A 15,579-nucleotide genomic window follows, 5' to 3' on the forward strand; every position below is an offset into this window, starting at 1 on the left:
TTGTTCCCTCATAACTTTCAGGAAGATGGGTATCTTTTAATGAAAATTTATACAAATCCCTTTCAAATGGCATAGATTACAATTATAAAGGAATTTGTAGGGAAAATTTTTTCAGTGATTTTCCTTTTTTTTTTAAACCACAGCCTTCAAAAGGATGGGGCAGGTGGGGGGTGCATCTTTGTATGAAAAAGTTTTGTAAACTCTTTTCTTTTTCTATACCCCCTGCATCATCATTCTACTCCAGACTTATTTTGGCCAATTATTTTTGCACTTTAAAACCATATGAAGAGCATTTTTGGTAAAAAAAATTTTTTAAATTGTTAATATTTTCAGAGGGAAAAGTGAGTGATTTAAGGACGATTTGGCTGTTGTTTCTAGCATATCCAAAGACAACCCTCCTTGTTTCTTTATCATTCTCGCATGTATTGATGCTTTTCAATATTTTACTTCCCATAAATACATTTATATTCAATAAAAAAGAAAATTTGAGAAATTATGAATTTTTTGCAACCTCAGTCCCTGCCCGCAATTGTTTCTGTTTAGAAATTAAAATAATGAAGAGCCTGAGAAGGTCATTGCTGGTATTTATCCACAGTGATTAAAAAAAATTGCAGAGATGCACTTGCATAGCAAGTGACTTGATCTGAGATTGTGTGCTAAAACAAAAACAGTTGCAGTGTAGATGTTTATAAGCCATTCAAGAACACACAGAAACCGTTAGTTTCATGGCATTACTTAAATACAGAGGTCCCGATGCATCTACGTAACGATATGAAGGGGAGGTTTAGGGTTAAGGTTAGAGCTAGTTTTAGGGTTAGGTGTCATTGCACGTCCACACTGTGTACATTTAAAATGTTTTGTACGTAACACTTGTATTTAAGCAGTACTGTTAAGCGACCTCTGTATTTAAGTGGTACCAGTTTCATGTCAACATTAAAATTTAATTTCTGTCAAAATGTTTTCTTTGCTTTGAAGCTGTGACCTGTTCACTGACAAAACTTTGCAAAAGTAACCCAGCACACATTTATGCACACATTTATTGCCTTTCATTTATGTGTATGTGTATCTATGTGTGTGCGCGAGTGTGTCACTGTTGAAGTCTCTCGTGCAACTTGTTTGTGTATATATTGGCTTAGTGGTACAGAGTGTTTGGAAACTGTGAAAAAGGTACAAGTTTCAAGGACTTGTCGGTAATTTTTTTTTTCTCTCCTTGTCTTCTAATAGTGATTAACCAACTTTCTAGGCTCTTCTTACAGCTCTGTACTGCATTCTAAAATTGTACAGGTATTTTAACAATTTTCATTCAATAAATAAAAAATTATGTATACATTAATAGAATAATAAGTTATGTATGCATTAATAGAATAAACTGTCGGATTTCCAAATCGCGAATGAAAACTTAAAAGAGAAAGTGAGAGACTTTGCAAATGAGAATGGAATACTCTGCAGTCAATGCAATGAATATTTAAATTTGTGAATTGGACGCAGTGAATGCAATGAATATTTAAATTTGCGAGAAATTGGAGTTAAAAAAATTCAAGAAACTTGAGAAATTGAAATTATAGGAAATTTCTTAGAACATGAATTTATAAAAATATTTCCAGATGGTCAACTTTTTTAATAATTGCTTTCTTTTAGTAACTGTTACATACCTAATTAATAAGCAGCTTTGTCCATTATAATATCGATATATTTTAATATTTTTGCAGGAGTTGATGGGTCTCAGAAAGTCTCATCACTTAATGCTCAGCATCATTCTCTTTTGTCAATCCAGAAAGAAAAAAAAAAAGGCAACATGTTACTGGAAGGATTTGAATTCAGGTCATATATAAATAAGACTAAATTCTGAAATGCATCATGCACACAGCTTTAGTGTATCTGTTATACATTGCTCGGGACCAGAGGCAGAAATAGGGACCAGCTCCTTTGAAATGTTACTTTGTAATAAATTGCTGTCTGTCCAGTAGTAAATGTATCTCTACTTCACTCTATGAAACTAAAGCTAAGTGGTAACGTTCTGGAATCTCTGCCATATTATTAAAATATATTTCTTCTATAAGGATTTTTGAGAAGTAATACTTGAGGTGTCATTTACTGCTAATGCAGTTGTTTGCAGAATAGATTTGAGTTGTATTATAACTGATGAGACATATATCATACAGATAGACCAAGCAGTAGTATCAAAGTAAATTAAGAACTTTCAAATTGGCTTTGTGATCTTTACTAGCTTATTTTTCTTGGATATTTAACTGCTATTGGAAAGACTTGTAAAATGTAAAGTATTATTTAACAGAGAACCAAAATGTCTAAAAATGTTAAAAAAACAAACAATGAACAGAACTTTTTTCCCACTCATACCTTATACAAAAAAAAGCATTTCAATTTCTGTTCATATATTTTTATAACTTCTATCTTTATTTGATATCTTTTATCTTCTACATGTTTGACATTAGACTATGGCCATGCTGGGGCACCATCTTGAAGAATTTTTAGTTGAATAAATCAACCCTGGTACTTAATTTTTTTTTGCTAAGCCTGGTACTTAAGCCATTGGTCTATTTTGCTGAACTACTGAGTTGGAGACGTAAACACACCAACACCAGTTGTCAAGTGGTGGTGGGGGACAAACACACGACAGGCTTCTTTCAGTTTCCATCTACCAAATCCACTTACAAGGCTTTGGTTGGACTGAGACTATTAGAAGACACTTGCCCAAGGTACCACACAATGGCAGTGGAACTGAACCTGGAGCCATGTGGTTGGGAAGCAAGCCTCTTAACACACAACTGCATCTTTTTTATTCATTCTTTTTAATTTTCTCATTTTACATTATTTTTTTCAATTCTGTTTACAATTCCTAATTTCCTTGGGTCAGTCCCTTCTTCCCACTTACAAATGAAACCTCTTGCAGTCTAGTACTGTCAAGTAGATTTGAAGCTATTTTAAAACTGCATGTCTCTTCATTAATATATTCCTGATATTTACTTCAGGAGTTCTGAGTTTGTTATATTTGGTTCCTATTGAGTACTAAAGAATATAAGTTTTAATGATAGATTTCACCAGTTTATTTTAAATGCAATTAACTTTCTAATTAATAATATGTTGAGTAATTAATCTTTAATTCATAATGGATACTTAGGGGCTAAGAAAAACCTATTGACTTTTATCCAGTACATAAAACTTTATAGAAGGAATTACTTAATTGGAGTTTGAGAAATGTTCTGTTAATTCTGTTCATGTCTGTGATGTTTAGTTGTTAAATCAACCTTGCATAATTGTTAAAACATTTTTTTACCTGTGGAATTCATAAGTTGATTCAACTAATTTGTTTTGAAGCTTTTTTATTAAGTGTTGTTTTTCTACTGAATAAATATTGACATAGAACAAAGAGCTGCTGCTTTTTTTTTTTTTTTTTGTAGAAGTTGGATTTTCCCAATTGTATTAGGGATTTGTAAAGAGTAAATTGACTTGTTCCTGATGCTGTAAAGATCTGTGAATCTTCCTCAAATTTTTGGTTTAGACTACATCCATACTTTGGAGGAATATTTCTCGAGGAAATTGAAATGAAATCTGGCAAAAGGAAATGTAACAATGGTTCACCCATGTTCTTCATTCAGTACATAGGCCAACTGTACACTTGTCTCTCCTTCCAGTTTATTCTCTGTTCAGTTCTGCAAAAACTTTCATTGCTAATATTTTTTTTCATTTAGTTTTAAATAATTTAATAGTGCCATTGAATAATCCAGTTTTCTATTTATCAAATATATGCTTCTAGGAAATCAACATTTTCTCAATAAAACACTTGTAAATTGTTACATCATAACTGGTCTACTGAAAGGGCTCTGATTCACTATAGACAAATTTTATTATTGATCTGACCCAAGTCCTACAACACATTCTACTTACAATTGTATGAACAACCATTTATTGATTTTTGCTATTCTTCCATCAAAATTGACCAGTATTTTCTCTCATTCCATTTAAGTTTACATAAGTACTCTGTAAAATAATAATTGTCTTCAGATTCATCTTTTAGATTTAATTCATATTTAGGAATTCAAGTATACTGAAAATTTTGACACTTACCTATCAAATCAACATTAATATTGTATGTCATCATAACAGCAAACTGGCTTGGGTGCTTTACAATTCTGATGGAAAGCATTCCTATAGTCAACATCAGTCTTCTTTCCCGATGTGTTCTTTCCCGATGTGTTCTTTCCCTTAAAATTAGCCTTGTATCTAGTAAAAACAAATTTCCATTTCCTAATAGCCAGTAACAATAAGCAACGCCCACTGGTGCTGGTGTCACATAAAAATCCCCAGTACACTCTAAAGTAGTTGATGTTAGGTAGGGCATTCAGATGTAGAAACCATGCCAGAGCAGATAAATGGAGCCTGGTGTAGCTCTCTGGCTTGCCAGCTCCTGTCAAACCATCCAACCCATACCAGCATGGAAGACAGACATTAAATGACGATGATGAATCTTTATTATATGAGGATCACTCCTGTTATGTTAAAATCCTCCTTTGGTTGAAAACTCTATGTTTAAAATGGTAACTTCTGTGAAAGTTAGGACACCATAAGGCTGACCTTGTTTATGCTGGAAAGAGAGATAGAAATGTAGGTGATGTGTATAGTAAGTTTGTGTTGAAAGATTCTGCACAACTCAGATGCTGTATTTTCAAGATTGTCTTCATATGCGTGCGCACACATGCACACACATTTTCTCTCTCTCTCTCTCTCTCTCTCTCTCTCTCTCTCTCTCTCTCATCTCAAAGACCATCTCAACTTCTACAAATAACATCTGCATGTCTGACTGTCCACTAATTCCTGTCCTAAAATGGTCACAAATGTGGTTGGAAACTCAGCTTACATTTCGTTCTCTTTGCTTAGCTTAGAAAATGTAAAATATTTCCCATAATAAACTAGTCAGATATGTCATGAAATAACACCAGCAGTTCAACTGATGCACATCTACTTCTGTGTTTGTGTACACACACGTTTGTATGCATGAATAGAGACATATAATATCAATGGAAACTTATGAATTGGCTATAATTTCATTTTCCTTTTTATCTTTTCAGGCTTTTCCTTGTATTTCAACTGGAGTCTATGGTAAGATTAAAAAAAAAATTTTTTTTCCTGCTATTCCTTCTGTGTCAGTATATATTTTAAGAATCAGGGAAGGAAAGGCAGAAGCCATGACCATTGATAGGGATTTTGATACTGGAGGTTGGTATGAAAGACATTATCATCAGGCAAGAGTGTTAACCCAAATATTTGTGAGAGAGTGGACACTGCTAAAATCAGCCAAGAGTTGCAGGTGAGATTAGATTTCTCACTGATGGATTTCCACACAGTTTTTCTTTGTCATGGTTTTGGTTGACTCTTGGCTATGATAGAATATGTCCTAAGTGCCATGCAATGGTATCAAACCTAAAACCATGTATTTGTGTGGTGATTTACTTGCACAGCCATTCCTTTATGGAATGGCAATTACGTGAAAGCTGATAAACCAAACCTGATGTCACATTTCATCATACAGCAACAGATGGAACTAGTCAGGTGCATAGAGACATATCTAGCCTTTCTGTAAAGATTTTTGGCTTAAAGTCCATGTATTAGATTTTCACAACATAACCGATGATCTACAAAAATAAAAATTCCAAATCTGTTTAGCTTTTTAACCATTCATTATTATACTTGAGGTTGCAAACTGGCAAAATTGTTAAAGCATCAGACAAAATGCCATGTCGTATTTGTTCCAGCTTTTTATGTCCTGAGTTCAAATCCTGCTGAGGTCAATTTTGTCTTCCAATCCTCTGAGGTTGGTAAAGTAAAGTACCAATCAAGTACTGAGATCACTGGTATCAACTAAGTCTCTCCTCTCAAAAATTGTTATGCCTAAATTAGAAACCATTATTGTGGTTTTAGTTCCAAGACTGGGTGGGGATGGTGCATTGTGTTCTTGAGCAAGACATTTTATTCCACATTGCTCTGCAATCACTTCGACACCTGATGCGTAGTACACTGCGCACCTGTTCAGGCAATGTCAATTTGATTGAGAAAGTGAGCTAATGTGCAGCACAAACATTTGATCACTATAAACAAATTATTTGTGCAGGTCATTTAGAAAAAGCTAAACACTCATATGTTGCCTTTGACAAAAGGATACATCATTATTATTATTATTATTATCAAGGTAGTAAGGCAGCAAGCTGGCAGAATCGTTAGCACGCTGGAGGAAATGCTTAGCAGTATTTCGCCCATCGCTACGTTTTGAGTCGAAATTTCAGTGGTCGACTTTGCCATTCATCCTTCAGGGTTGATAAATTAAGTATCAGTCAAGTGCTGGGGTCGATGTAATCAATTATCCTCCTCCCCACAAATTCTAGGCCTTGTGCCTATAGCAAAAAGGATTATTATTAAGGTAGTGGATTAGCAGAATCATTAGAACATCAGACAAAATGTCTTTCTAGTATTTGTTCTGGCTCCTCCAAATCCTCTTGTGATTAATTTTGCCTTTCATCCTTTTGGGGTTGATAAAATAAAGACCCAGTCAAATTGCTGGACCTCTACATAAATTAGAGACAAATTATTATTAGTAAAACATTATTATTGGAGAAAATATTATTCTTTAGAGTGCTGACTTAGTGGAGCATCAGACAAAATATTTTGTATTCTGTTCAATACTTTCATCCTTCTGTGAAATACTGGGGAGTTGATATAGTTGACAGTTACATCCCTTGTGTTGTGAGGTGGGAACTAGTAACCTTCTGTCAATTTTTTATCTTCTACTTGTTTCAGTCATTTGACTGACTATGTGTTGGGTTTTTTAGTTGAACAAATGGACCCCAGGATTTTTTTTCATATTCTATTGGTCACTTTTGTCAAACTGCTAAGTTACAGTGATGTAAACACATCAACAGCAGTTGTCAATCGTTGGTAGGGGACAAACACGCGCACGCACATACACACACACAATGGGGTTTCTTTCAGTTTCTGTCTGCCAAATTCACTCACAAGGACTGAAACTGGAATCATGTGGTTGGAGAGCAAGCCTCTTCCCACACAGCCATGCCTGCATTAAATAGTTCATCATCATCATCGTTTAACGTCCGCTTTCCATGCTAGCATGGGTTGGACGATTTGACTGAGGACTGGTGAAACCGGATGGCAACACCAGGCTCCAATCTAAATTTGGCAGAGTTTCTACAGCTGGATGCCCTTCCTAACGCCAACCACTCAGAGAGTGTAGTAGGTGCTTTTACGTGTCACCTGCTAGAATTAAGAATTCTTTGTAGAGATTCAATGTTCTTTTTCAATTATTTTCTTCCCTTGAAAAGTAACTGTACCTTGTCAGATTCCCCATAGTGTACCCTGACAAACCACACACCGGCACCCTGTTAAACCACAGATATTTTTGTCTTTTATATTTCATTGGTTCCCCTCAGTAGGTTGAGGTCATTCCTTCCATTGTTGATTACATTACCCCTCCCCACTACTTGGATTAACTTTGGAAGAAGTGGACCATGGTAGAATCTGAACTTAAAAAAGAATTACAATAATAAAATATTACAGGTTATTATGTTTAACATTGTAATAATTTTACCATCCATCACCATACTGTTCTGCCAACTCTATTTCCTAACCACCTTGTATTATAAATATTCATCTCCTAGAAGTCTAACAAATAGAGCTAACTACTTAATATAATCTGGGTAATTGTCAGCAATTAAATATTGATTGACTTCAAGAATGTGTTGTCATCATCATCATCATCATCATCATCGTTTAACGTCCGCTTTCCATGCTAGCATGGGTTGGACGATTTGACTGAGGACTGGTGAAACCGGATGGCAACACCAGGCTCCAATCTAATTTGGCAGAGTTTCTACAGCTGGATGCCCTTCCTAACGCCAACCACTCAGAGAGTGTAGTAGGTGCTTTTACGTGTCACCCGCACGAAAACGGCCACGCTCGAAATGGTGTCTTTTATGTGCCACCCGCACAAGCCAGTCCAGGGGCACTGGCAACGATCTCACTCGAAAATCCTACGGGAGCCAGTCAGGCGGTACTGGCAGAGGATATCTTTTCTTCTAGGAAGACATACAAACAAGAATGGCTCTGTGTTTGTTTTCTTGAGCTTTTAGAAAGAATTCCAACTCGGCACCACAAGTTTACATACTTCACCACCCCACTCATACATCATACAGCCACATACCCAACCAGACATACACCACCCACAACATGCCTACCTTCATTCATACATTGCACTCTCTCCACAGCCCCCTCCCCATCTCTGTTTCAATGTACACTGATGAACTGTATTATTATTATTAATAATATTATCATTAAGGCAGCGAGCTGGCAGAATCATTAGCATGTCAGGCAAAATGCTTTGCGACATTTTGTCCAACCATATGTTCTGAGTTCAAATTCCACCAACGTTAACTTTGCCATTCATCCTTTTGTGGTTGATAAATTAAGTACCAGTGAAACACTGAGGGTCAGTGTAATTGAGTAGTCCCCTCCCACCAAATTTCAGGCCTTGTAACTTTAGTAGAAAGGATTATTATTATTGGCAAGCTGGCAGAATCATTAGCATGTTGGGCAAAATGCTTAGCAGCATTTCACCTGTCTTCGTGTTCTGAGTTTAAATTTCACTGTGGTTGATTTTGCCTTTCATCCTTTCAGGGGTGATGAAATGAGTACCAGTTATGCACTAGGATCAATGTAATCGATTATCCCCTCCACCAAATTTCAGGCCTTGTGCCTATTGTAGAAAGGATTATTATTATTATATCTACTTTTATCTAGATGGGATGGACCAAACTACAAATATTTTCATTCTCTCAGTAATCACTTTATAAAACTATTTAGCTAATAACCTCATATTTTGTAGTTTGTCACATGCACCTGATACTCTGCACTTTTGTCCACATCTAACCATTTGCAGGTTGATACTCCCAAGTGGTAGCCATACACATGCTGACATTCCATTTTCAGCCACATATATGCCAATACTCCCTAATGTTAGTGATACACATTCTGACACTCCCTCTCTTAGTCACATAAATGCTGATACTTCATGATATTAACCCCATACAGGTCGATGCTCTCTTTTGTTAAATATACACACACTAATACTCTCTTCTTTAAGTAACATATATGTTGATACTCTCTTGAGTCAGCTAGTTGTCACTCTCTTTATTCATTTCAAATTATTGTCTCCATCCAGGTTATCCCAATGATAAAGCAGCAGAAGTTTCCTTACAAACAGTACGGAAGTGGATGGAATCCAATCATGAAAAGGTAAATATATCTTGGATTGTTCTAGATGTTTGAGGTTATAATCTGTCTATGATTACATATCCATGTTCTTTCTTAAGGTAGTAGGGTTTGATTTGAAAGTAGATTTGGCTTTTATTTCCAACATGTCCAGTAAGGGTAGAAACTTGGTTTTGGTGTTTGTGCCAGTGTCTTTTCTATTACTGAAAGGACAGTGTGTTTTAAATGAAGTCAGCATAGCAGAACCACTGTCCTCCTCGAGGTTATTCCTACAGGAGGATTTGAACTGGCCACTCATTAGTTTCACTGCTAACAGCAGTGATTTGTTACTATTCTGCTCTACCTATTTACAGCTAAACAAATGTTTGTGAATTAAATGTGTTGGTTACAGGTACTATGTGGTATGAATTTGACAGACAACTTGTGGCATGTTTGTTTTAAAAATATATGAAGCCACTACTGCTGTTTCTAACATGACATATGTACAGTTGTGTATGTTACACACCCAATTTTTAGGTATGGATGGTGAGTTTGCATGTCTGCAAGATATTGGGGAATACATTTCTATATTTGAGAGATGAGGAATTATTTACATTTGACAGATATTTGTCCTCATCTTGTTTGTTGTTAATACATTTCAGCTGATAAACTCTCCAGCCTTCGTCAGGTGTCTTGGGGAAATTTCGAACCTGGGTTCTCATTCCTAAGGTATTTTTTGATATTATTATTATTATTCAGGTCACCGCCTGGAATCGAACTCAGAATCTTGGGGATAGTAGCCCATGCTCTTAACCACTACACCATATGCCTGATGGCAATTATGGAGTGTGTTTTAAATGAAGTCAGCATAGCAGAACCACTGTCCTCCTCGAGGCTATAGCTACAGGAAGATTTGAACTGGCTACTCATTAGTTTCACTGCTAACAGCAATGATTTGTTACTATTCTGCTCTACCTATTTACAGCCCTCAAAATAAGGGTAGAGGAACATCGCAAAGCTATGACATGAGGAGATATTGATAAATCGGGTATAACTGATCATGTATGGAAAAACGGAGACTACCTCCCCCTGTGGGATGAAGTTAAACTAACAGACAGAGAACACCACTGGAAAATACGAAAACTAAAAGAAGTAGCACATATGCTAGGACATAATAACCTCCTAAGCAGACCGAGTGCAGATATGAGTAGCATAGGAGAACTGGTATTAAGGAAGGGTAGGAAAATATTAGATTTATAAGCCCTAAAATTCACTCCATAATTGTCCATGGGCATATGGCATAGTGGTTAAGAGCGCGGGCTACTAACCCCAAGATTCCGAGTTCAATTTCAGGCAACGACTTGAATAATAATAATAATATTGAAAAATACCATAGGAATGCGAACCTGGGTTGAAAATTTCCCCAAAACACTTGATGAAGGCTCGAGCGTATATCAGCCGAAACATTGTGTTAACAACAAACAAGATGAGGACAAATATCCATCAAATGTAAATAAGATATTGGGGAATACCACAACACAGAAAAGTGTGGGTACATAAGATGACACCTTCACAGATTGCAAGTGTCAGTGATCCAAATCTAAATGGATAAACTGAACCACAAGATCTATGACTAAGGTGCTTCATCATTACATTTATTTGAACACTGCAATACTGATACGCAGCTACACTATTTCCCTCTCTGTCCTGCACTTTATTTCTCAAGAACTGTGTTCATAATCCACAATTTAATTCCTCATGATCCATGTTAACTCTAGATCCAAATCCATCCTATGGCAGACATTCTCTTTTCCTTCGCATTTTTATGGTTAATGTTGAAGAATAATGTCCAGTTATTTGTAAAAAGTTAAACTTGAAACTAGATGACAACTGTTATTATTTTAACCGTTAGTGGCGTAGTGTGTCACTGATTACTTTCTCATCCGTATTTAGGTTGACCGAGTTATTTTCTGTATTTTCCTGCCCAAAGATGTAGACATTTACAGAGAGAAGATGCAGAAATATTTTCCCTTAAATGAGAGAAGTAAGTTGTTTATTGTTGATTTTTAGCCTAAAAGAAACAAAAAGATTTTTGTTTTATAATGTCATCAATGACATCAATCTTACCAGTCCTGGTACTCTCTCCTTCCCTCATCCTCCTTTACAGCTTCCATGAGAAACCATTTGTATGAAACTCGATAACAGTTGCTATAGCAAAATGAGGGAATGCCTCATCTAATTGGTCATTCTGCTAGAAATAATAGCCAAATAGCACTGTATTCTTTCAAAAAAGTAGGAAAACAGTGGATGGTCATGCGTAGTTTTATTGTATAACTGGCCAACCATGGTTGACTTTGGGTCAAACAACGATTACTAAAATAACATATCTGGCAAAAAACATCAAATTCACTTCATAAATTGGTGTGGTTAATGAGAGTGTCTGGTGGTGGTACTGGGTGAGTGGAGGTTTTTGGTGGCGATACTAGTTGGTGGTGGGAGATGTCTAGTGGTAACATTGAGTTGGTTGCATCTGATGAAAATGTTGCTTGTAACAGTGTCTGGTAACAATATTGAGTGGGGTGATGTCATTTAGCCCCAGATCTGCTGTAATTATGAGAATCCTATTTATTTTTTATTTTTTCAGACATTGTATGTCTTGGACCACCTTATTTGTATACTTTATAGTGGAGGCGCAATGGCCCAGTGGTTAGGGCAGCGGACTCACGTTCATAGGATCGTGGTTTCGATTCCTAGACCAGGCGTTGTGAGTGTTTATTGAGCGAAAACGCCTAAAAAGCTCCACAATGCTCCGGCAGGGGATGGTGGCGAACCCTGCTGTACTCTTTCACCACAACTTTCTCTCACTCTTACTTCCTGTTTCTGTTGTGCCTATAATTCAAAGGGTCAGTCTTTTCACACTGTGTCACGTTGAATATCCCCGAGAACTACGTTAAGAGTACACGTGTCTGTGGAATGCTCAGCCACTTGTACGTTAATTTCACAAGCAGGCTGTTCCGTTGATCGAATCAACTGGAACCCTCGACGTCGTAAGCGACGGAGTGCCAACAACAACAACAGTTGTTAGATGATAAAATGGGAGTTGAAAAAGAAAAGGCTGCTATTTCTAGTATGATTGTTTAGAAGTTTTGGTAAAGGATGGTGCTGGTAATAATCAGAATAAAATTTTTCAGCTTATTTATAGATAGAGCCTCCATTTCGGGTTAAAAGTCTCCCAAAATATAAACAACTTCTCACAGACATTTAGCATTGACTCACACACTTGCACAGATACATGTGATGTAGTCCATGATTGACCAGTATCTCTTAATGACCAATTTCATACCTTGTTCACTGCTGACATAGAAGTGTTGATGTTTTAAACACCCATCACCCACATCCTTGCTCATGTAAACTCACTGTCTTACCCACTCATGCCTTTCATCTCCACACTGCAAAACATTAGCCAATGTCTTACTCTCATATCCCCCTAGCTTCACATTCTCACTCCTACCTTTACTTTCTCCCCCTACTCTCATTTTCCTCTCCTACTCTTACTTTTCCTCCTATCCTCACTTCCCCCTTCTGCCTTCACTTTCTCTCTCTTCCCCACTTATTCAAACAGTAGTAATTATATTGGTCTCAGGTTTTGGCTCAAGGCCAGCAATTTTGGGCAGGGTGTAAGTCTATTACAGCAACCCCAGTGTTCCACTGGTACTTATTTTATTGACCCTAAAAGGCAAAGTTGACCTTATGGTGGAATTTGAACTCAGCATGTAAAAACAGATGAAATGTCGCTAATCATTTTGTCCAGCACTGTAATAATTCTGCCAGCTTTCCACCTTACAACTGTTGTAACTATATTAACTAAAAGTTTTGATTTTTGTTTAAAAATGTTATCAATTTTCCATGGAGAAAAATAATGGATCATATAACTATGAAGTCCATTCCTTTTTGGGGAATATCAGTTTTTATAGAAGTAAATTTGATGTGGGACAATGAATTTTGTTCATGAATCAACAGCTAAGTTCTTATTATTTAAATGTGACTTACTCACTGAATCTAGGATTTCCCCACTTCTTTCAACATCTTTTGCCAGGGCCACATATAATTTCATTTCAGTTTCAACCAGTCTACCCTTCTCATTGCAAAATACTTACGCGATAAATTTGCCGATTAAAATGTATATGTGTATTAATTTAGAATTGATATTTAATAATAACAATAACTGGACCCGTGAAAAATTCACAGCAAACATTAAAAGTGTAAGCATCTGTGAACAGTGTACTTGTGCCATAAGAAATGTTTGTATATTATGACTGTCTGAGTTCAAATTCTGCCGAGGTTGACTTTACCTTTGGTCCTTTGGGGCTCGACACATTAAGTACTAGTTGCGTACTGGGGTTGATTTAATCAACTGGCCCCTTTCCAACAAAAATTTCAAGCCTAGAAAAGTATATTGTGACAGTCACAGAATATAGAAAATATAGAAATATCTCAGTTACACAAACGTTAACAGAATTACTATTTAACCTTAAAATACATCGTACATATTCAAAGAACCTTCTTGGTTTCGTGGTACGGAACATTTTTCTGGTATTCTTTTACTTGTTTCAGTCATCTGACGGTAGCCATGCTAGAGCACAACCCTTTAGTCGAAGACTTATTCCTTGTAAGCCTGGTGCTTATTCTATCAGTCTCTTCTGCTGAACAGCTAAATTACAGAGACGCAAACGCACCAACATCGGTGTGAAGCAATGGTGGTGGTGGGACAAACGCAGACACAGACACACACATACATAATACATGCATGCATGGATGCATGATGGGCTTGGAGGTAATGGTGATGCAGGCTGGTGCAATTTTGTGGTTTGCTGGTATGGCGAGAGAGATCCAGCACACAATCATATACATACAAGCATACACATTCATACACATGCCTAGAGAGAGAGGCAGGCAGACAGACAGTAAGTGTCAGTCTACAATAAAGTTTTCACCTCTCTCTCTCTCTCTCTTTCTCTCTCTCTCTCTCTCTCTCTCTCTCTCTCTCTCTCTCTCTCTCTCTCTCTCTCTCTCTCTCTCTCTCTCTCTCTCTCTCTCTCTCTCTTCCTACCTGTTGCTTTGCCACTGACTGGAATTGTTTTAGTTGTCTTCAAAAGTGAAATTGACATCCAATATTTGCTGTGTGTAAGTATCTATTGTCTCTCTCACTCTCTCTTTCTCTTTCACTTCCTTTCTCTCCTGCTTTTGATTTAACAATGTGTAGCTCTGTGGTGTGTAAACTTAGTTTGCACAAGGTCTGTCATATATTTAAATTAGCTTCCCTAATGTCCTTCCATTTCTTCACTGCCATTCAGGAACCAACAGCTCAATTGTTCTTGAATCAACAGCTAATTTTTTTTATTGTTATTCAAATGTGACTTAATTAATGAATCTAGGATTACCCCCACCTTCTTTTTTTTTCAACATCTTTTGCCAAAGCCACATATAATTTCCTTTCAATTTCAGCCAGTCTTCCTTTCTCATTGCAAAATGCTTATGCGATAAATTTGCCGATTAAAATCATCATCATCATTGTTTAACGTCCGCTTTCCATGCTAGCATGGGTTGGACGATTTGACTGAGGACTGGTGAACCAGATGGCTACACCAGGCTCCAATCTGATTTGGCAGAGTTTCTACAGCTGGATACCCTTCCTAATGCCAACCACTCGGAGAGTGTAGTAAGTGCTTTTACGTGCCACCTGCACGAAGGCCAGTCAGGAGGTACTGGCAACAGCCATGCTCAAATGGTGTATTTTACGTGCCATCTACACAGGAGCCAGTCCAGTGGTACTGGCAACGAACTCGCTTGAATGTCTTTTCACGTGCCACTGGCACAAGTGCCCGGGAGGCGACGTTGGTAACAATCACGCTCAAATGGTGCTATTTACGTGCCCCTGGCACGGAAGACAGTCAGCTGGTGCTCTGGCAACGATCACGCTCGGACGGTGCCATCACGATTTCGCTTTCCCCTACAGGTCTTCGCAAGCCGAGTTTAGTGTTCAATGAAAGAGACGTTAGCATGAGTGCCAGTCTACAAATTTAGTTCGATTTCGATTTCACTTGCCTCAACAGGTCTTCGCAAGTGGAGTTTAGTGTCCAATGAAGGAATGTTACGCGTAAGTGGGCTGGCTACATCCCTGGCAGAGGCCTTGGATTTTGGTCTCACTTGGCTTGCCGGGTCTTCTCACACACAGCATATTTCCAAAGGTCTCGGTCAGAAGTCATTGCCTCAGTGAGGCCTAATGTTCGGAGGGTGTGCTTCACT

The 15,579-nt window shown here is 37.2% G+C and overlaps 1 protein-coding gene across 3 annotated transcripts in view; it reads left to right on the forward strand.

Moving 5' to 3' along the window:
- LOC106868367 (uncharacterized) overlaps nucleotides 1–15,579 on the forward strand; it is a 77,285-nt gene that overhangs the window by 48,551 nt on the left and 13,155 nt on the right. For all 3 annotated transcript variants that reach the window (XM_052971675.1, XM_014913587.2, XM_014913586.2), the window contains 3 exons: nucleotides 5,088–5,118; nucleotides 9,245–9,318; nucleotides 11,227–11,317. In XM_052971675.1, coding sequence (XP_052827635.1) covers nucleotides 5,088–5,118; nucleotides 9,245–9,318; nucleotides 11,227–11,317 — 196 coding nt within the window. The remainder of the gene's footprint in view (nucleotides 1–5,087; nucleotides 5,119–9,244; nucleotides 9,319–11,226; nucleotides 11,318–15,579) is intronic.

The sequence above is a fragment of the Octopus bimaculoides genome, chromosome 11 (assembly GCF_001194135.2).
Source record: "Octopus bimaculoides isolate UCB-OBI-ISO-001 chromosome 11, ASM119413v2, whole genome shotgun sequence".
Lineage (NCBI taxonomy): Eukaryota > Metazoa > Mollusca > Cephalopoda > Octopoda > Octopodidae > Octopus > Octopus bimaculoides.